The sequence below is a fragment of the Cololabis saira genome, chromosome 24 (assembly GCF_033807715.1).
Source record: "Cololabis saira isolate AMF1-May2022 chromosome 24, fColSai1.1, whole genome shotgun sequence".
NCBI lineage: Eukaryota > Metazoa > Chordata > Actinopteri > Beloniformes > Belonidae > Cololabis > Cololabis saira.
In genome coordinates, this window is record NC_084610.1 from 15,033,407 (window position 1) to 15,054,745 (window position 21,339).

The window sequence follows — 21,339 nt, forward strand, 5'->3', positions numbered from 1 at the left end:
ACACAAGCACTAAATGTACCTTCATGTTATATTTTACTGTTTCACAAGTTCATTTCATTTAAAAACAGTGCATGGAGGGAACGAAGCCCAAAGGGCTTACAGAGTTCCAAAACTGTGATGAAATAACAAAGATAATGTACAACAAATTAAAAAAATTATAAATATAAACGTAAAAGAGAACATGGATACAAGGTCTGGATTACATTAAAGATAAAGAAATTGAAGGTTAAGACAGAATAAGATGTTTTTTTAATAACTTTCTGAAGGAGGTAAAAGATACTGTTGACTTCAGCGACACATTCAAGTCATTCCAGAGTTTTGGATCTAAATGTAATATTAAATTGATGACCAGATGTTCGACAGAAGGGTAAATGAAGATTGCCACTGTGTCTAGTTGGATATGAATTAAAATCAGATGAAAAAGTAAGAAACTGCTGGAAAGTGACAGGAAGTTTTCTATTGATAAACTTATGCACAAACAAGCATTAGTGAAAAACATTAAGTTTATGAATGGATAATAGTGAATATTTCGTAAAAAGAGGTGCAGATGGTTCGTGTCTACCAGACTGAGAGATCGTTCTTGAGAATCTATTTTGGATTTTTCCCAGTTCCCAGCGTGCACCACTGCATCAGTGAGGCACGGCGGCGGAAGCATCATGGTTGTGGCTTCACGGGGCCTGAACCACGTGGAATAATCACAGCAGATAATGTGAAGCGGGGGGGTTGACCAGCAGAGGCTCAGGGAAGTCGGTGATGCAGCCCCCCACATCCGTGCACACCCACCTCAGGAAAACAGAACCTGCATATTTCCTGCTGCAGGACTGCAGATCAAGACTATCAGCATCATGTCGACCAGCTCAAGCCTCCAGAAGGGCCGGAGGAGCATCAATTCAATTCAATTCAATTGTATTTATATAGCGTCTATTACAGGGGTCGGCAACCCGCGGCTCTAGAGCCGCACTAGTGGTTCCTGGACTTTTTTCAAAAATGTTTGACCTTTTTTTTTTCTTTTTTTCTTCTTTTTTCCTTTTTTTCTCTTTTTTCCTTTTCTCCTTTTTTTCCTTTTTTCTTTTTTTCTCTTTTCTTTTTTCCTTTCCTTTTTAATCTCGACATTTCGACTTTTTTCTCGAGATTTTGACTTTTTTCTCATTTTGACTATTTCAACTTTTTTCTTGAATTGTACTTCAACATTAATCTCGAAATTTTGACCTTTTTCTCGAAATTTTGACTTTTTTCTTGACATTTCAACTTTTTTCTCGACATTTCGACTTTTTTCTTGAGATTGTACTTCAACATTAATCTCGACATTTCGACCTTTCTCGACATTTTGACTTTTTTCTCGACATTTCGACTTTTTTCTCGACATTTCGCCTTTCGCCATTTGCCTTCAAAAAGGCTTATACATACAAGACTTTTAATTTTTTGCGGCTCCAGACATATTTGTTTTTTGTGTTTTTGGTCCAATATGGCTCTTTCAACATTTTGGGTTGCCGACCCCTGGTCTATTACAACACAAGTTGTCTCCAGGATCTTTCCAGAGACCAGAACATGATCCCCGAGCAATTATTATATAAACATAACATAAACAATGGCAGGTAAAAACTCCCCTAGTTTGAGAAAAACCTTAAGCCAAACAGTGGCAAGAAAAACTCCCTTTAGGAGGAAGAAACCTGGACCAGGACCTGGATCATAAGGGGGGGGGTCCTCCCAATCTTTGACTGGACTCATGTGCATGTGATCTGCAGTCACGTGCATGCACCTGCTGTATAAGGGAGGGATGGGAGAAGGAGGGAGACGCAAGTAGACAGAAGGGAGGAGGCCTCCGCCCTCAGTTATTTTTAGAGACCCTCACGGGGGGGCGGCCCCCGCCTCAGCCCTGCATCAGAAACAAAGCACGCTGGTGTCTGTCTCTGCCCCCCCCCCTCCAGCTGCTCACCGCTGCTGCTGCAGGAATGGTAACCCCCCCCCCCTTATTGTTTCATCTACATTCAGTTGCTCTCCCAGACTGAGACACCCCCCCCCCTGCTATGACGAAGACCAGGATGAAAACAGGAACCAGAGCTGCATTCATATCCTCCAAACGGACCACCGCCGCATACAGATGAGCAAGATCTGGGATCTGGAGTCTTGGGCTAAATGGCAGCTCATGAACATGTAAAAATCTGAGAACCATCTTGAATGGAAGCCAGTTAAAGGGGATCTGGAGTCCCGATCACAGAGAAACACAAGCTTCAGATTCCATCTTTACCAGTGAAACACCCAAAATCCCCTGTGATGAAACGTGAATGCTGTCCAAAGTTTAAATATAATTAATATAAGGAGTTAGGAAGTGTGGTTTTGGGTGACTTTCATCAATAAAAGACACTCAAACATGGTACTCTTGAAAATAGGTTATATTCTTGTGAAAAAAATGAACACCTGTGGGAAGCGGTTGTTACTCTCTTAAAGGTGACCTATTATGAAAAACACGTTTTTTCTTGTTTTAACATATATAAAGTGGTCTCCCCTCACCCTGCCAGCACAGGGGAGACAAAATACCATGAATTTCTGCAAGCTCTCTGACCCCCGCCGGACAGAGTCCCCCAGTGTCACGTGGTTTTTTTTTAGCCGATTAGAATCTGCTCCTGTCGTGACGTCACGACGGGAGCAGATTTCCAGAGGTTCAGCCTCCGCTGCTGAAACCACGCCCACAACCATCTCTCTCCGCTGCTGGAGCGGTCCTTTCATTGAGCCAGTCGGACGCGGCGCAGCGGCGGAGCGGATCCGGGTTAAATCATCCAGGTTCCCGGGTGGTTTGGGAGCTGGGTCCTCGGGGGTCTGTCCCAGGCTGGACCAGCTACACCCTCCGAGATTTTCAGGCAAATCTGTCGGTTTGATCACCGGTAACGGGCGATGCGCCGCGGATGCGCCCCGGAGCCGATCTGTGCGCCCGGCGTGGCTCCGGGGCACATCGTTCAGCATCCGCCGGGTAGATCCGGCTTAAATAGTGCATAAATGTTCTTTATATACAACTCATATTTTATTTTTTTAACAATAAAGTTTCCATTCGTGAAAATTCAGTGTTGTATTTATTTACAGGCTCTGGCTGCTCTGGCGGAGCGAGGTTTATGCTCGTCCCCTGCTACACGTCATTCAGGGAGCCAATCGGCACAGAGCCTCATTATCATACCCCCCCCTTCCCTAAAAATGAGGCGCAGAAAAAGAGGTTAGAAGCGGTAAAACTAGTGACAGGGCCCACAGGCTGGATTTATGATTTATGTAGAAAAAACAAGCTTTAGATTGTTTTTAAGACATTCAAGGCCTGTTTAAAATATACATTAAATGCCATAATAGGTCACCTTTAAATGAAGTGTTCAAAGAACATCTCACTCATTATCACTCTGACTGGAAGACAGAGATTATGGCTACGTTTGGCAACTACAACAGGATGTAGAATAATCTTGAGACACTGGAATCATCTGCTATGTGTAGTTTTAAGAAATGGATTGAACTAATGTCTAGAATGGCTACATTTGAACAGGTCACTTGCAGAGTAAAGGGGAGAGAGGATCTTCAACAGTTTGGGGCTCGTTTTTGACATTAATAGGGGGGATGTTTGATTAATTATGTGGCGCTTGATGTAATAGAAGTGATTGGTCAATTTAAGGGTCAAATGTACATTAGATGTAAGGCACATGTTTGTTTGTTTTTGTTGGGTTTTTTTTGCTTCTTGTATAGTGATGGGGGAAAAAATCGATATTGCAATATATTGTTGCGCTCTCTGTCGCAATAAATAATCGATAAACTGACGGCAAATATCGATATTTTATTACAACATACAAGATGGATTTACGCGGTTGTCGCCGCACTATTGTTCATGCACTTCAATTTGTCCAGCTGTACAGTGTTTACATTTACAAGACTAGCAGGCAGTGAGGCTCTGTACAAATGCACTTTCTTTGTACATTGTATGAAGTTTTGGCATTGAATAAATGCATAACTACAGACGTTTTCCTTTTTATGGGTATTTTTTCTTTTTCAGTCACATATATCGTGATATATCGTTGATGAAATTTCTTACAATATATCAAATATCATACACATCGTGATTTTATCGTTATCGTGGGCCACATATCGCCACAGTATTGAATCGTGAGTTACCCGTATCATCCCGCCCCTATTCTTGTATATGTTTTCATTTAAAAGAGGACAGTGAACATCATGTATGTTTATAATTTTCTAATGATATATTTGTTCTGTCGCAAAAATATTGATGGAAAAAAAAAAGACACTCAAACATTTGCTTTCCCCCCTCGCAGTCCGGCGGACCGTGTCCGGATGGATGTTTGAGACGAGCCTTCCAGGATTCCCCTCCTGGCCTGGGGAGGCGCTGCAGCCGTAGACTTTAACGTGAGGTCATGGCTCTGGCTTCTTTTCTACCTCTCAGAGCATTTACTTCGTCCTCACTCCACACTCCACTTGGCTGTGTTTACCCACAATGCCCAGGGTTGTAGTCCGCTGCTTTAATCCTCCGTTTTTAGGTGGACCAGAGTCCACTTGATTGTTCATCCACACCTGCTCAGATGGGGCAGGTGTGGAAGCACCTGGATGTTCATGAGAGCAGGGCTGGGGATCGATTCAAATGTCAAGAATCTATTCTGATTCTTAAGATTCAGAATCGATTATCAGGATTTGATTCGATTCCGATATTGATCTGGGTTAGTGTTATTAAAACAGTTTTTTGAGCTGTTGCATGAATTATTTGTCTGTGTAGTTATGCAAAATATTAATACTAGTATTATATTGAGATTCAACAGCAAGTATTGGCAGCTAATGATGCTGTAAGGACCAATCACCTCCCAGAATGCTGATAGAACTGAAACAGAAACATCATGTGGGTCAGAATTACCAAACAGATCCAGGGCAGCAAACAGAGACGGATGAAATCGCTTTTATTTTTTCCCACGTTACGTTTTAATTTTTTCCATTTTCGGCCTATTTCGATTTTTAATTTTTGAGAATATGGTTTTTAGCATTTTATGCAAATGTAACCCCAAGACAGTATATAAAGTAATTAAATATAGACAATTTATGCAATTATAACTGAAAACTTTAATGTTTTCATACCTTTAAACATATTTAAAGGCAAAAACATGGCACCAGTTATTCTCGTGTCCAACAAAACATTCCTTTTTTGGGCATAAACAAAAAAAATACCAAAAGTTGTAATGATAAAAAAAAAAATCGATCTTTAGACATACGAATCGATTTTTACGAATTAATATGAGAATCGATTTAGAATCGGAAAATCATTTTTTTCCACACAGGCCTACATGAGAGGTCTCATCTTTGAAGACGCCTGATGAATACAGGGTAATGACGACTTTAGGTTTCTCTGGTAGATTGACAAGCTTCTGTTGTCGGAGGGAAACTTGTTCAGGGTGGCCAGAAATCAGACGTGTAAAGGGAATTAAAGTTAATATCCGAGCTGCTACGGTTACGTCTCCCTCAGTCCCCCTCAGCTCACACGTCACAGCTTGTACTCGGGGTGAAATGAGCCCAGCGGATGCAGCGAGCAGCTGAAGTCATTAAACATTTAGGGTGGATCTGTTATTCTTGTCAATATGTGAGAGTCAACAAACCATGACGAGAGGAGCCGTCGGCTGTTGCAGGGAAACAAATAAAGGAGGGACAGTTTAAGGTTTGAGTGATCGGCAGATCCAAGAGGACGTGCAAATAAACTAGAACAGGAACGGCAATAGAGCAGGCCAAGAAAACAAAACTACTTGTTGTAATGTTGTAACTGTGGTCATGGTCTGATCATATTGATAGAACTGTGTCCAAAATGGGAAGAGGCTTAGCATTGATTAGAAAGTGCTCTCCTTATTTGTCATCCTCTATGATCAATCAGGTGATACAGTCCTTGGTTTTCTGTCATCTGCAATACTGCTCCGTTATATGGTCTGCAGCAGCAAAGAAAGAAATACATAAATTGCAACTGTTTCAAAACAGAGTGGATAGACTGAGTTTTGAGTCCTTGAACTTAATTGGTGAAAATTGCACGCGCAAGGGCCTGTTGATCGCTGCTTGCAGCTTTAATTGTTGTTGTTATTGTTGTTTTTATAAGTGTAGTTATGCTAGGAATGTATGTATTTATGTCTTAGATGTTATCATCTATGTAATATTTTATGTACTTTATGGCTCCCAGGAAGATTAGTGGTCGCCAAGGCGCCAGCTAATGGGAATCCATTCCCATCCAATAAACAATAAGCTGTTGAACAGAATAACTTATATCAGCAGCTTATGTGTATCATGTTACCTCTTATAAGAGGGAGGTTAAAGTTTGCGTCCGTGTGAAGGGAGGGAAAGGTGCGCCACCTGTCATCACCAGGACGGCGTGAACAACGGTACTGATGCTGCTGAAAACAAAAACAGCCTCTTATCAGCTGGAGAAACAGCTTTGTGGACCACAGAGAGGAAACGAGGGGAGGACAGGTGAGCTGATAAACTGCGTCTGGAAAGCAGGAACCAGCCAGACTCAGTACATCCACGAGTTTTGAGTTTTTGAACCAACATATCTGCCCACTCAAAAACAGAAAAAGCACATCCAGACTCTCTTTTTGGGGGAAGCCAGCCTTCATGAATAGGAGCAGATTTGCAGGAAAGCGTTACATCACAGACCAGATCAGAGTGAGAATAATCCAGCTTCCCCGTGTTTATCACCAGCAAACCTCAAATCATTTTCTGAACCGCTCTTGATCTGTTTGTTTTAATATTAACAGCAATGTCAGTTTAATAAAGTATAACAGAAATGTTTCGTTCACTTACAACAAGAAAGCGGCTCTGCTGATCATTATCTGATGTTTTGGCCCCAACTCACAAACCCGACTTCAAATTGGTTTCTTTTTTCCAACTCAGAAATTGAACATTTTTTTGTCCCTTAAAAACAAAAAAAGTCCCATCCATCCAAATGCTTTGCACGGATGTGTTAGGAGGACTTGACACATGCAGTTACTGTCAGGGTTTGACACTTCCTGTTTTATTTTGAAGCCCGTGTCTTTGTGTTTAAGTTCTGGTTTGACACTTCCTGTTTCCCATCGGCCCTGATTGTCTGCACCTGTGTCTCGTTAACCCTTGTGTATATCTGGTCTTGTCTTTCCCTGCTCCCTGCTGGTCCGGACTGTTTGTTCCTCTGTTTTCTGCCCAGGTTTTTGTAGTTTTTGGATTCTTGTTTTAAGTCCTGGTTTTTGTATCTGGCTCGGCAGCGCTTTGGTTTTTGTTTTTGTTAAATAAATCACCTTTCTGGAACTCCAGCATCTCCTGCATCTGGGTCCGACCAACCACCGCACCGTAACTAATAGTGTAGAAATAGCGGTAGTACAGTCGCCGCACATATCTGATCTCAGCTGATGGATGGAAACATTTATAGTGAGTTCAACATCATCATCCACTTCTCTGTGTTATTGTGCTGTAGTTGGAAACAAGCTGAACCAGGATGGTGCTGATGTTCTACAATCACGCAGTATGATGAAATAACTAGGTTTCTTTTTGGTCTGGAGCTGAACTAGTCTTGTTCTTGATACTCTCTGGTCTTGGCAGTGTCTTGGTCTCGGTTTAGGCGGTCTTGACTACACGTCTATTTAAAGTCAGAAAACAAAAACTGACTTTGAAAAAGGCCACATCAGTGCTGCCAGATGTAAAATAATGAGAATTTGTGCGATAATTTCACAATGCCGCTCAAGAAGAGTATTTCTTCACGACTATTGTTCACTATTAGTCTGATTTGGAGTCAGATAGCCCCATGACATCAGAATACATGACATCAGAATACATGACAATCTCGTTGCTAAGCCACCGTTCTTGTCATTTCAGTGGAAAAACAACAGTTTTGGGCTCTGGGTACAGTAATTTGGTTATCTGGCAACCCTTATGTGAACTTATGGCGCTTTTGCACTAGTATCTACTCAGCTCGCTTCTATCCGCCACGGCCCCGTCTTGCACTTTTGCACAAGGGCTGAGACGGGTAGAGCCGCTCCAAGCCGATACTTTTTCTGTAACCATTCTGGCGAGGTTCTAACCGGGCTGAGCCGGGACTATTTCTGGCGTCACCACCCTCCTCGCCACTGATTGGTCGGGGGGCCGGCAGACGTTTGAATCAGGAAGCGGGAGTCAGCACGAGAACGACTGGCGGCCCGCGGCGATTTTATTATAAAGCGCAAAACGTCTGTTTGGTGATCCAACTCTGAGGTGCAGATGATCATAAACCTGGTGGTTGACGTGAGAATTAAAAAAGGGATGTAGACGGGCTGTTTTACTCTCAGCCGCTCGCGGCTCCAGCTGATTTCTCATCAGCGCCGACACGAACAAAGGGTTGCGCAATCGAGTACGTCACAGCAGCTTCACCCCAACCTGCCCACTTCTCCCCTGGCTGTGGAAACACACACGGGGACAAAACGGGTGGAGCCGCGCCGAGCCGAGCTGATGAGGTACTAGTGCAAAAGCGCCATAAGTGATATTCTGTGTTCTGGTGAAACAAAAATGTTAAACAAACTTAGAAAGAGACTGAGGTGAACCAGTGTTGTATTAGTATAGTGCAAGGCACTCTGGGAAAGAGACCCCACATATCCGGCTGTAATGTTGCACAGAGCCGTCGTACATCCCTCCATCCCTCATTCCTCTCTTCCTCCCTTCCTCTCCTCCTCGCACCTTCATTAGGAGCAGAAATAATATTTGTGTGATTAAATGTGCTGCAGCGCTACAGTCGTCCAAGCTGAACCCAGCGACGGCTAATTGGTTCCCAGGGAAGCTGGATGAGCATCACGAGGGATGTAGCTCTTCCCTTCTCTCTCTCTCACACACATTCAAGGTCTTTCATTTCCCCTTCTTCTCCTCCATCCTCGTCACATCTGACAGCAGGGGAGGAGGATAAAACACCATCTGCGCGCTCTTGTTCCACACTTTTCGGTCAGCCACGTCTTACCTTGTGGCATCACTGATGGAGCTACTGCGCACATATTAACAAGCAATTAGCTTTAATATCTTATTAACAGTCTGCTTCTTGTGCAAAACATTTCACTGTGACCAAAAATACATGCGGTCCACGCCCTTCCTGATTGACAGCTTGTTTTATTGGATAAAAACCTTCCAGTTGCTCCGTTTAGTTGCTCTGAAATCAATCACCTGTGTGTTAACCTGCGTGTCACACAGAAAAAAACTAATCTTTCTCGTATTCTGCTCTCTTGTTACTTCCTGTCTTAAAGGTTTTACATTTAGCTCCTTTTTCTTTAAGACTTTCTTGCTGATTTTTCAAAACAACCTCAGACAATAACACGACTAAACTATTTTATTGTTTTCTTAACATTATTATTTTAAAATAAAGCCAAAAACAAAAAAAAGGACAAACATGTTGGCAATACTAAGTACCCCCATCGATAAGTCCTGATGATTAGGAATGGGCGATATTTTACCGTTCATGATAAACTGTCAAAAACATTGCCCACGGTAAGAATTTGTCATCTCACGGTAAAAATGATAAATTCCCGTTGACATTTTTGTGGAAAGAAAGAAAGAAAGAAAGAAAGAAAGAAAGAAAGAAAGAAAGAAAGAAAGAAAGAAAGAAAGAAAGAAAGAAAGAAAGAAAGAAAGAAAGAAAGAAAGAAAGAAAGAAAGAAAGAAAGAAAGAAAGAAAGAAAGAAAGAAAGAAAGAAAGAAAGAAAGAAAGAAAGAAAGAAAGAAAGAAAGAAAGAAAGAAAGAAAGAAAGAAAGAAAGAAAGAAATATATGAGAAAGAAAGAAAGAAATATATGAGCAAGAAAGAAAGAAATATATGAGCAAGAAAGAAAGAAATGAGCCTAGAAAGAAATGAGCCTAGAAAGAAAGAAAGAAATGAGCCTAGAAAGAAAGAAAGAAATGAGCCTAGAAAGAAAGAAAGAAAGAAAGAAAGAAAGAAATATATGAGCAAGAAAGAAAGAAAGAAATGAGCCTAGAAAGAAAGAAAGAAATGAGCAAGAAAGAAATGAGAAAGAAGGAAAGAAAGATATGAGCAAGAAAGAAAGAAAGAAAGAAAGAAATGAGCAAGAAAGAAAGAAAGAAAGAAAGAAAGAAAGAAAGAAAGAAAGAAAGAAAGAAAGAAAGAAAGAAAGAAAGAAAGAAAGAAAGAAAGAAAGAAAGAAAGAAAGAAAGAAAGAAAGAAAGAAAGAAAGAAAGAAAGAAAGAAAAATTCCCGTTGATGACGTTTTTGTATTGGTATTTTTTTTATCGTTATCGGGATAAATGCCAGAAATTATCGTGATAAATGTTTTAGTCCATACCGCCCATCCCTACTGATGATCTGATCAGACACTTTGACACGTCTGAAGTATTCAGGTGTGTTTTAACACAATGCCAAGAGGGAAGGACATAAGCACCAGTCATAGAGAAGTAATCACATCCATCTAGAGAGGGTTCAACACTCCACCATGTGGAGTTCAATGATCTGCAGTGAGAAGAATATCCACAAGTGGAAAACATTCAAAATGGTTGACAATCTTCCCAGGAGTGGATGTCCTGTGAAAAATAAATCGACAAAACTGCATCTGGACAATTCCCAGGTCTTTTAGGACAATGTCCGTTAGACGTAGAGACCCAAGACGACCGTTTGACCTTAATGCCCATCCCCATGTTTGGTGTTTGGCTAGCAGAACCCCCTCACATCTACTGTCAATCATGTCGGGGAACAGGTGACGGTTTGGGAACATCCCGGTCATTGAGCCGACCGTGAACTGTGCATGGAAATGTGAGGCCATCTGCCCGACGGCGGCGGCCCGACTGAACCACGGTTACACAACAGGTCAGTGATCCCGAATCCTGCAGTAAATCTACAGGAGAAAAACTGAAAACCCAACCGGAAACATTAAGGTCCTGCTGTTAGAGGCAGATTCACACGCTGGTGCATCCCTGGGGTACTTGGTATTGCCCACATTCTTCCATTTTTACGTGATATGTTATTGTTTGTCTGACGTTCTCCCTGATTACCTGAGTTAATGACTGTAAGAATGAGGTTTAACCAGAGCATGACATCCGAGCAACGATCCTTTAACGAACATGACGGCGCCAACATCAGTTCGGATTCAAATGTTCCCTCTCACAGTGGAGCTCGCTCAGAACGGCGTGTTTTATATTCACTATAGGCGCACGTTTGTCCAAAGACACTCTGGCAGCTTTACAGAGTGTTTAATGAGATCATCCGCCTGCTACACTGGATCATTTTCTAATAAATGTTCATTTTCTCCTTGTTATCCGACCCACAGGAAAGGGCTTGTCATGTACAGTATCAGGCAAAATGCAAGTAATTACAATCCATAACTGAATTACTGAGTTCTGATTCTCCAGTATGCAGTTAATTATAAAAGATGATGAATACTGGGCAACTTTTTATATCTACGGTCAGGCACATCCGTGGGCAGCACTGTGGGGGTGGGCAAAAATATCAAGATGGCAATATATCGCGATACTTTGCTGACTGATTCGATATCAATATTAAAAATTTGAACATCGATTTTTTTTTTTTTTTTTCCAAAGTAATAAATCATGTTTGAGACGGGTTGTAAATCCAGTACGACTTTATTGTATACATAGGCTCACATGATAGTGTTAATGTTAATTTCATGAAAAACATTTGCGAATATGTTGTAACTTAAGCTTGTTTAGCTACAATTAAACGGCATGGATCATTTGAATTGCATTGTTTATTATCACTATAATCTGATGTATGTGCAACTCAGATTTTAAAATGCATAATTCCTTTGACAGTTTTCAGCAAACTATGTATATTAGCAATTATTTGGATATCGCAATATCGTATCGTGACTCAAGTATCATATAATGAGGTTCTTGGCAACACCCACCGCTAGCACTGTGTTGTTAAACATGTGACACTGCTTCTTTGGTCTTACTGGAAGGCCTCACTATAAACCCCCCCCCACACACACACACACACACACACACACACATTTACCAGGTACTGTTGCCAACTTGGTAACTTTGTCAATATTTTTAGGAAGTTTCAGACCCCTCTAGTGATTTTTTTATAAAATAAAAAAAAACTACTTGGGACAAATTTGGCTACTTTTTTCTGATGTCACTGAAGATTTTTAGAGACTAACAGGAAACCTCGTGCTCTCCTCACTCTTAGCGAGCAGCCCGTGCTACCGTGTGCCGCTCCCCCGAACCAAAACACCCTCAAGCAGCCGCTCTAAGTTTCAGTCCCAATCCTCTGCGTCTGGACTGCAGATGACTCGCTGATCCTGGACCGGACCCGTCAATCAATAGAGGGAATGCACACGACGTCACAGATGTGACTTCACAGCGGGTTACGCTCACTGAGTGGCAGAAAGACTGAGTGGCAGCGTAGACTTTCAGTTTGAGCAACTTGAAAACATCTAAAATGAGAAAGAGCTGTTGTGCGATCAATGGTACTCATAGATTTAGCAAGAAATCTGAGTTATTGTTTTACAGACTGCCGAAAATAAGCTGGAGAGAGACAAATGGATCGCTGCAATTCGCAGAAACAACTGGATTCCAGGCACCGAAACGTGGATTTGCGGTTCCCATTTTGTATCAGGTAATGTTGGATTTTTGGGTAGCTAACGTTAAACGGTCAAATCATAAAGTTCGATGTCCTCATCACTTTAATTTCTACAACAAATCCTGCCTTGAAGTAGGACCAAGCGTCAAGACTTTTGTAAGCCTTCAAGCTTTGCTTCGTGTATTTCCCCGGCGTGGAAATTAAGTCCATATAAATATCAGGAAACTGGATTCGTGGCCAAATATTAAAGGTATTGTGACATCATTTTTAACATGCTTTTAACACTATTAAAAGTCTTGGCCAACATCCCTCAAATGTGTCTAAAAGAGTGTAACAAGAAAAACTTCACTCTAGTACTCCATTCCTGGCTTTTTATGACAGTGTTTTTTTGCGCCGTGAAAAACGCTTCCTTTTCCCCCTTTCCTGTCAATCATTGCCCCGCTCCTCCTCCTAACCTCCTCCTCCAACCCAGCCATACGCTCACAGCGGCGTCGGAGAGTTAAGCCGGGAGCGACAGGCGAAGCATGCACGGAAAAGCAGCACGGCGAACCACAGCAAACAATCATAAAAATAAAGGCATGCAAGCAGCACTGTCCCCTTGTCTTAAGTCCAGTCAGTGGCCGCGGGTCTTCTTAGCAGTTTTCCTCCAGTGATTAGAACAAAAGAGGCTCTAAACAGCTCCGTGTTAAGCCTGATTTATGGTTCCGCGTTAAATCGACGCAGAGCCTACGCCGTAGGGTTCAGCGTACGGTGCGCGTCGCCGCGTAACCCTGCGCCGTAGGCTCTGCGTCGGTGTAACGCGGAACCATAAATCAGCCTTTATGGTGCGCTGGAGAGGAGAGGAGGCAGGGAGCTGGGTGGAGGGGGCGGTGATTTAGCGGGTCTATACGTAACGGCCCGCCAGCAAACCAGATGCGCCGTTTTTGCATAGTTATGCGGAAAATCCCAGAAAGCACCCAATACACTGAATGTTGAAAGTTCGTTGTTTTTTGGGTGTAATTGATGTCAAGACACCCAACAAAACACAAAAAATCAAGAAAAATTTGTTTTTCATGTCACAATACCTTTAATGTCCATGGACCACTGGTTCTTGGGGTAACTGTACGGGTCACTGTCAAGTCCAACTGCCTTTAATTTAAGCCCATAATCGGCTGTTATCCCGTCTTCTCCACTAGTTGCAGCTGTTTTTGCTGATGTTTTGCCACTCAGTGCGAGTAAGGGGGCTGGTCCAGTGGGGAAGTGACGTCAATGCATACCCTCTATAACAGCTGAATGACTGACCCCCACAGTCGTCTCTGGTAGCAGGTAAACATGTGACTGAGACACTGTGATGGTGTTTCTGTAGTACTAAAACAGGAAGCGAGCAAAGTATCTGAAACCTCAAAGAGGCACTGATCTCCAAAACAACATACTCGCGCTTCACTTCCCCAATCGACCCAAAAACCATCCTGCAGTCTCATCTTTGGATTCCACAGCTGTGAATCCGTCAATCACCTTTTTTGATTTTAAGTCTGTTTACTTGGTTTTCTCTCCCGTGTATGTGCAGCGACGCAGGCCCGACCACCGCCACCAGCCTCGCTCATCCTCTCCCCCCTCGTTTCTGCAGCCGATCTGAAGGCAGCGGCATGTTTCATTTATGAGGCAGAGAAGAAAATAAGCGAGTGGCACCGCGAGACTGCCGAACTGAGACAACACGTTTAATGAACGCGCCAGAAACGTTCACCAGAGAGAAAACGTCCTCTTTTCTCATTGCGGAAGCTTGATTAGAAAGGCGTAATAAACAACAACAGAACAAAAAAACAATGCGAGGATGAATATATTATCCCTGCTGCCATCTGTGCACGTCGTGATTATCACAGGAAGCTCGCGTATCTGCTCACATCTACACGCCACCGTCGAAGCACCCGTCTGCATTTAAACGCGCAGAGGAAGAAAGGATCTGATAAACAACACGATGAGAAGTGACACATCTATAAAAAAAAAAAACTATCAAGACGGGAGAAATCAGCCAACTTGTCTAAATGGGCCTTCAGAGTCTCGGCGAGGCGGAGACGAGCAGGAGGCTGGAATCTGATCTGGAACATGATTTACATCCAAATTGGACTTAAAAAAAGAAGGATTTAACAGAAAGAGACGATTTAAATAGTCAGAAAATGTAATCTTACATTTCTCTTGAGCGGAAAAACTTAACCAGCAGGACACGGAGGTTAAATAAAGGAAAGAATTTTAAAAGATTACAAAACTACATGAAGCTAAAAGCAGCAGTTGATGGTCGTCTTCACACTCTGGACGGGACAAATGCTCCACGTTGCCTTCATTCAAGGTTCAGGTTAACTTTATTCTCATTCCAAAAGTCCAAGTACAAGTGGAACGAAATTTCGTTGCAACTGGCTCAAAGCAAGCAATAAAAACAATTAAAATACTAAAAACTCTAAACACTAAAAGATAAGGACACTGGGCTAAAAACTAAAACGCTGCATACTCAAAAGTGCATAAGGATATACAGAGATTAAAGAGCTTGGTGCAGTACTGTAGATTGTAAATTGTCGAGGGTAGACAGGGAACGGGTTCTGTTTATTTTGTCATGGTTTCCCAGTGTAGTTTTTTAGTTTTACTCACTCCCCTGTTTTTCCAGATCCTGCCACCCTAATCAGCCAGAGATCCACTCATTCCCTTCACCTGTGCTTCCCCACCCAGCTCCACACCTGGTTTCCCTCATCAGCAGTTCCCCTCATATACCGGCCCATTTCCACCTTCTTGTTTGCCAGATTGTCGTGTGCTTTTGCTCCGCTTTCCAGCCTTCCTGATTTCTGTCCTGTTCCTGCCTGCCTGCCTGTAACCCTGCATGACTCCCGGTATGACTCCCAGTTTTTGATTTTTGCCTGCCCCCTTGGACTTGTTTGCCTGATCTGCCTGTCTGCCCGGTTTTGACCCCTGCCTGCCTTGGACCCGAATAAGGCCTCTTGGACTCTGATTCTGCCTGGTGTTGTGCATGTGGGTTCTCTGTCCTGTCTGAGCCGTGACAGTACAATCTGGCCAAGACTGAACCCAGCCAACATGGACCTACCACGTAAGGAAGAGGATTTGTGGGATTTTTTTTATGGGGACCAAGTGGCGTTCTACCACCGTACGGTGAAGGGGACGGGGACATGTCCCCAGTTCCGGCCTGTTGCTGTTCCCGAGGTGGTCCCAGACCCACCCCAGTCCCTTCCCCCTTTCTGGGGAACACGCCTGGCTCTGGGTGGGCCCAGGAGCCTGCAGGCTCAGGGGAGGCAACGACGAAGGCGTCAGCCCCAGCCCCAGCTTGCTCCAGCCCCAGCTCCTGCTCCGGCTCCAGCTCCAGCTCCTGCTCCGGCTCCTGTTCCGGCTCCCCGCATCCTGTCTGCTCCTGTTCCGGCTCCCCGCATCCTGTCTGCTCCTGTTCCGGCCCCCCGCATCCTGTCTGCTCCTGTTCCGGCCCCCCGCATCCTGTCTGCTCCTGTTCCGGCCCCCCGCATCCTGTCTGCTCCTGTTCCGGCCCCCCGCATCCTGTCTGCTCCTGTTCCGGCCCCCCGCATCCTGTCTGCTCCGGTTCCGGCCCCCCGCATCCTGTCTGCCCCGGTTCCGGCCCCCCGCATCCTGTCTGCCCCGGTTCCGGCCCCCCGCATCCTGTCTGCCCCGGTTCCGGCCCCCCGCATCCTGTCTGCCCCGGTTCCGGCCCCCCGCATCCTGTCTGCCCCGGTTCCGGCCCCCCGCATCCTGTCTGCCCCGGTTCCGGCCCCCCGCATCCTGTCTGCCCCGGTTCCGGCTCCCCGCCTCCTGTCAGCCCCGGTTCCGGCTCCCCGCCTCCTGTCAGCCCCGACTCTTGTTCCTGAGGCGGTCCCGCAGCCCTCGGTTCCTGAGGCGGTCCCGCAGCCAGTCTCCGTTCCTGAGGCGGCCCCGCCGGTCTCTGTTCTGGAGGTGGTCTCTGTTCCCCTTCCTGAGGCGATCCTGGGTGGATCTGCCGCAGTCCCAGACCGACCCCCTGACCAGTCTGCCGCAGTCCCAGACCGACCCCCTGACCAGTCTGCCGCAGTCCCAGACCGACCCCCTGACCAGTCTGCCGCAGTCCCAGACCGACCCCCTGACCAGTCTGCCGCAGTCCCAGACCGACCCCCTGACCAGTCTGCCGCAGTCCCAGACCGACCCCCTGACCAGCCTGCCGCAGTCCCAGACCGACCCCCTGACCAGCCTGCCGCAGTCCCAGACCGACCCCCTGACCAGCCTGCCGCAGTCCCAGACCGACCCCCTGACCAGCCTGCCGCAGTCCCAGACCGACCCCCTGACCAGCCTGCCGCAGTCCCAGACCGACCCCCGGATCCGCCTGCCAAGCCCCGAGACCGACCCCCGGATCCGCCTGCCAAGCCCCGAGACCGACCCCCGGATCCGCCTGCCAAGCCCCGAGACCGACCCCCGGATCCGCCTGCCAAGCCCCGAGACCGACCCCCGGATCCGCCTGCCAAGCCCCGAGACCGACCCCCGGATCCGCCTGCCAAGCCCCGAGACCGACCCCCGGACCCGCCTGCCAAGCCCCGAGACCGACCCCCGGACCCGCCTGTTACGCCCCAAGGGCGACCCCCGGATCCGCCTGTTACGCCCCAAGGGCGACCCCCCCGAACTGCCTCACCGGTCTGCCCGGCACCGAGGACGGCCCCCGGAGCTTTGGCCGTTTGTTGGCCGGGGCCCTCCTCCGGACCCCCTCCTGCCGCCCTGGGTGGGTGGTTTTGGGACATCTGGAATCTGTCCCTTGAGGGGGGGGTTCTGTCATGGTTTCCCAGTGTAGTTTTTTAGTTTTACTCACTCCCCTGTTTTTCCAGATCCTGCCACCCTAATCAGCCAGAGATCCACTCATTCCCTTCACCTGTGCTTCCCCACCCAGCTCCACACCTGGTTTCCCTCATCAGCAGTTCCCCTCATATACCGGCCCATTTCCACCTTCTTGTTTGCCAGATTGTCGTGTGCTTTTGCTCCGCTTTCCAGCCTTCCTGATTTCTGTCCTGTTCCTGCCTGCCTGCCTGTAACCCTGCATGACTCCCGGTATGACTCCCAGTTTTTGATTTTTGCCTGCCCCCTTGGACTTGTTTGCCTGATCTGCCTGTCTGCCCGGTTTTGACCCCTGCCTGCCTTGGACCCGAATAAGGCCTCTTGGACTCTGATTCTGCCTGGTGTTGTGCATGTGGGTTCTCTGTCCTGTCTGAGCCGTGACATATTTAAAAGTCATGATTTATAAAGGTGGACGAACAAGAGGAAGCTAAATGTAATGTGTGAATGAAAGGATGTTGTGTGTTGTCGGCGTGCAACGCGCTCGTCTTCCATGTCATCTGTGGATAAGTGATGTTTGATCAATGCTGCCTCGATCAGCAGGACGTGACAGCGATTCACAAACCTGTCCTCCCACCGAGACGTAGCTCTGGGTTTTCTTGATGTTTGTTTCCACATCTTGAGCACAATTCAGAAAAGGGGATCATAAGCCAAGCCAGTGAATCTCCCATCAATTATTATTCAAGGTTCTGAAATTGAGACACTGTCACAATATAGGTATCTTGGATTCCTAATTGATGATTCATCCTCTTTTAAGCCTCATATTCAGCATCTAGTCAAGAAGTTGAAGCTGAAATTGGGTTTTTATTTTAGAAATAAGAAATAAGTTTTTCCTTTTATTTCAAAAAGAGACTTGTTGAATCAACTTTTATGTCTGTGCTTGACTATGGCGATGTCCTTTATATGCACTAATCTGCTCAATGTCTTCATGCATTGGATACTAGGGATGGGCGGTATGGACTAAAAAATGTATCACGATCATTTCTGGCATTTATCCCGATAACGATAAAAATGACGATTAAAAAAATACCAATTCAACTCCACCTTTTTAACTATAAATCTATCACCACATTCAGTGTTTGGAGCCCCCAAAACACTGCTCTAAAAGAATACTAAATGCTACTAAACTACACAAATTAAATTGAATTAATAAAAACCAATTAAATTAGTACACCTGTACTGCAAAACTGGAATTACTCAAATGAAACAAGTTTGAAATGTAAGAACAGATTCAACATTTATTCAAACGGTATGGCTTAAACAGTGGGATAACAGTGCAAATAGCAAAAGTACCATTGTCCTTCAAGTTTTCTTGGCTTATAAAATCACAAAGTAGAAAAAAATACAACCTGATTAAAAAAAGAAACAGGACAAATAAATAAAAGTTAACTGAAAATAAAATCCTATCAGTGATGACCTCTTCTAATATAAATAAAATGTGCAAATTAACCTGTGGTTGGAACTGTTTTGTTATTGTTGGTTTGTGCAACTTTGTGTTTGCGCTGCTGCCTCTCTTGGCAGGACTCTTTTTTAATCTCAACAAGACTTTTATTCCTGGTTAAATAATGGTTATATATATAAAAAAGGGTTGGGGAGTTTACTCACTGAAAGCAGCGATGGCCAGGACGATGGTGACCATGATGGACACCCAGGACACCCACAGGGCTTTCTTACGGTAGCTCTGAGCTTCGTGAGGCTTCAGGCGCATGCTGCTCTCCAGAAGGCCTGCAAGGCAGATCGCAGGGCACAGATAATGTAACATTAGAGGAAATCAGCTTTGACAAACGTTGACATAATAACCTGAAGTTTTGGTCAAATATAGCCCAGGAATACGATACAAAAGATCCCTTTTTGACCATCTCAAGTGTGCTTTGTAGGGGGTGGGGCCAACCGCGTGACTCCACCCCCCTCTTCATCTGTCTCACTTCTATTTGCACTTCAAGTGACAGCAAATGTAGCGGGACAAGAGGTTTGGACGGAGACGAAGATGGTGAATAACTCTACTCTGGTTAGGATCTGTAATGTCACCATCGTCTGGAGATCTGAGACTTTTAAACATAAAACGGCTAAAATATTCTATACGTGCATTACTGTGTTACAACATAACAGTTGGAGGAAGAAGGGCTACCGAGCAACAGTTTGGTGTAATAATGTCTAACTTTAAAACTCTAATTTATGATAACAGCTACAATAACAATAATAATAACTGAAACAAACGCATTTCTACCTCAAGAAGCCGATCTCATGAATAGTCAATGAACATCTTTTTACCACCAAACCATATTTTCAACCTCACAGCTTTCTTGTCATGTTTCTGCTGACTTCTCCCCCCCAACGCTCTGATTTATCTCCCATAAGTCCTGAGGGAGATGTCTGTCTCCTCCGCTGCACGCTCCTCTGCAGCTCGGTAGTTTGTGGTTCGTTGTGCCTCTGATGCTTTAGACCATTGTCAGTCCGGTTTCCTTTTATAATTCCTTTTTTTTGAATGATAAATAATTAGCAGGTGTTATTAAGTGTTTGTGTGTGCTTTTATTTTGGTAGGAGTATGAGAAAAAGCAATCTTGCTAGAGAGCTCTGAAGCAAGTCTCTTTTACAATCCTGACAGGAATCTAAAGCTAATTTGCATTTCTTTGACTTATCAAAGCTAAAATAAGAATCGTGCCACAATAAATCTTTAAGCAATCGTGATCTTGATTCACAGCTACTTGCAATCTTATTTCTAATTGACAACATCAATGATTATTCGCGGTGCTGTACTGTACATTAGGTGAGTTTTCAGACCTCAGTAGCAACAACTCAGGCCTCTAATGTGAGATATATATATATATATATATATATATATATATATATCACAATTTGAAATATTACAATTGATAAATAATAAAAAACAAATTAGTAAAGACAAAGTCATTAAGTGTAACTAGTGATGGGTTTAAACATGTACAAATAATGAATTTTTACCCTGAAAACTCCTTTACTAAGAGTCGCTATGCTTAAAAGGGTCTGGCAAATCCAATTGAGGATTTCTTCACTGTTATTATTATTTTATTTCTTTTTAAAACTTGTGTTCGGACTTTCAATTACAGTAAGCTGCTAAATCAGAATGTATTCAGTTCAGTGACAGAAATATGACTTTTATTTTGATCAGTGACAGAATTTTGAGGGTTTCAACCGCAACTAAAACTCTATACCTTTATTTATATATATATATTTCAACAGCTTTTTACCTTCAGTCTGAGGGGCGGAGCCCCCTTCTGCAGAGTGCGCCTCTACAGGTTAATCTCTACCTGCTGCAACTCGGAGCTGGGTCTGTGACGTCACAGAACTCCGCAGATCTGAACCACTTTTTAATTCATGCATCTGTTTAATGTAAAGCTTCTGACAACGGAGTGAAAGGGCAGTATTTTTGATAGGCTACTGGGAAATAACCTCACATACACAGAAAAAGTTGAAGGACAAAGCCTAATTACTTCAAAAATTAGTTCATACCTTATATTCCATTTCTATTCCAATCACCTTACAAATTAGATTTAATTCCTTTGTTATTTACCCTCAGAATCACACCTGAACCGGTATCTAAGGGAATCATTTATAAAACAGAAGAGCGCGTTTAAAGTGTAGAAACATGAATTCAGACTGGTTTGTGGTCCGGGGGTCGGACCCGCCGCCACCCACCTCGGTCATCGATGCTGTCCGTGATCTTCATCTCCTGGTCCATGCTGAAGCCGTCTCCCCGGTCCTGCTGCTGCTGCTGGAGCTGCTGCTGCTGCTGCTGCTGCTGGGGCCCCGCCTCGCACTGGCCGTTACCGGGGGCCGCGGGGGCCGCGCAGGGCTCCGTCTCCGTCATGTTTCTCGGGGGGTTGGGAGGTTTCCAAAGGCAGGCACTCCAGAAATGTCTCACCTGGCCGAGAGGTGCAGCCTGGTTCCCGCAGCAGCACCGGAGCCGAGACGGAGGGA

The 21,339-nt window shown here is 44.6% G+C and overlaps 1 protein-coding gene across 1 annotated transcript in view; it reads right to left on the bottom strand.

The window, feature by feature from the left end:
* Positions 1 to 21,339, bottom strand: part of LOC133424978 (transmembrane protein 163a) — a 33,751-nt gene extending 12,412 nt beyond the window's left edge. The window contains exons 1-2 of the mRNA XM_061715601.1: positions 21,058 to 21,339; positions 18,988 to 19,107 (exon numbers count right to left, since the gene is read on the bottom strand). Of these exons, the coding sequence (XP_061571585.1) occupies positions 18,988 to 19,107; positions 21,058 to 21,229 (292 nt within the window). The 5' untranslated portion in view covers positions 21,230 to 21,339. The remainder of the gene's footprint in view (positions 1 to 18,987; positions 19,108 to 21,057) is intronic.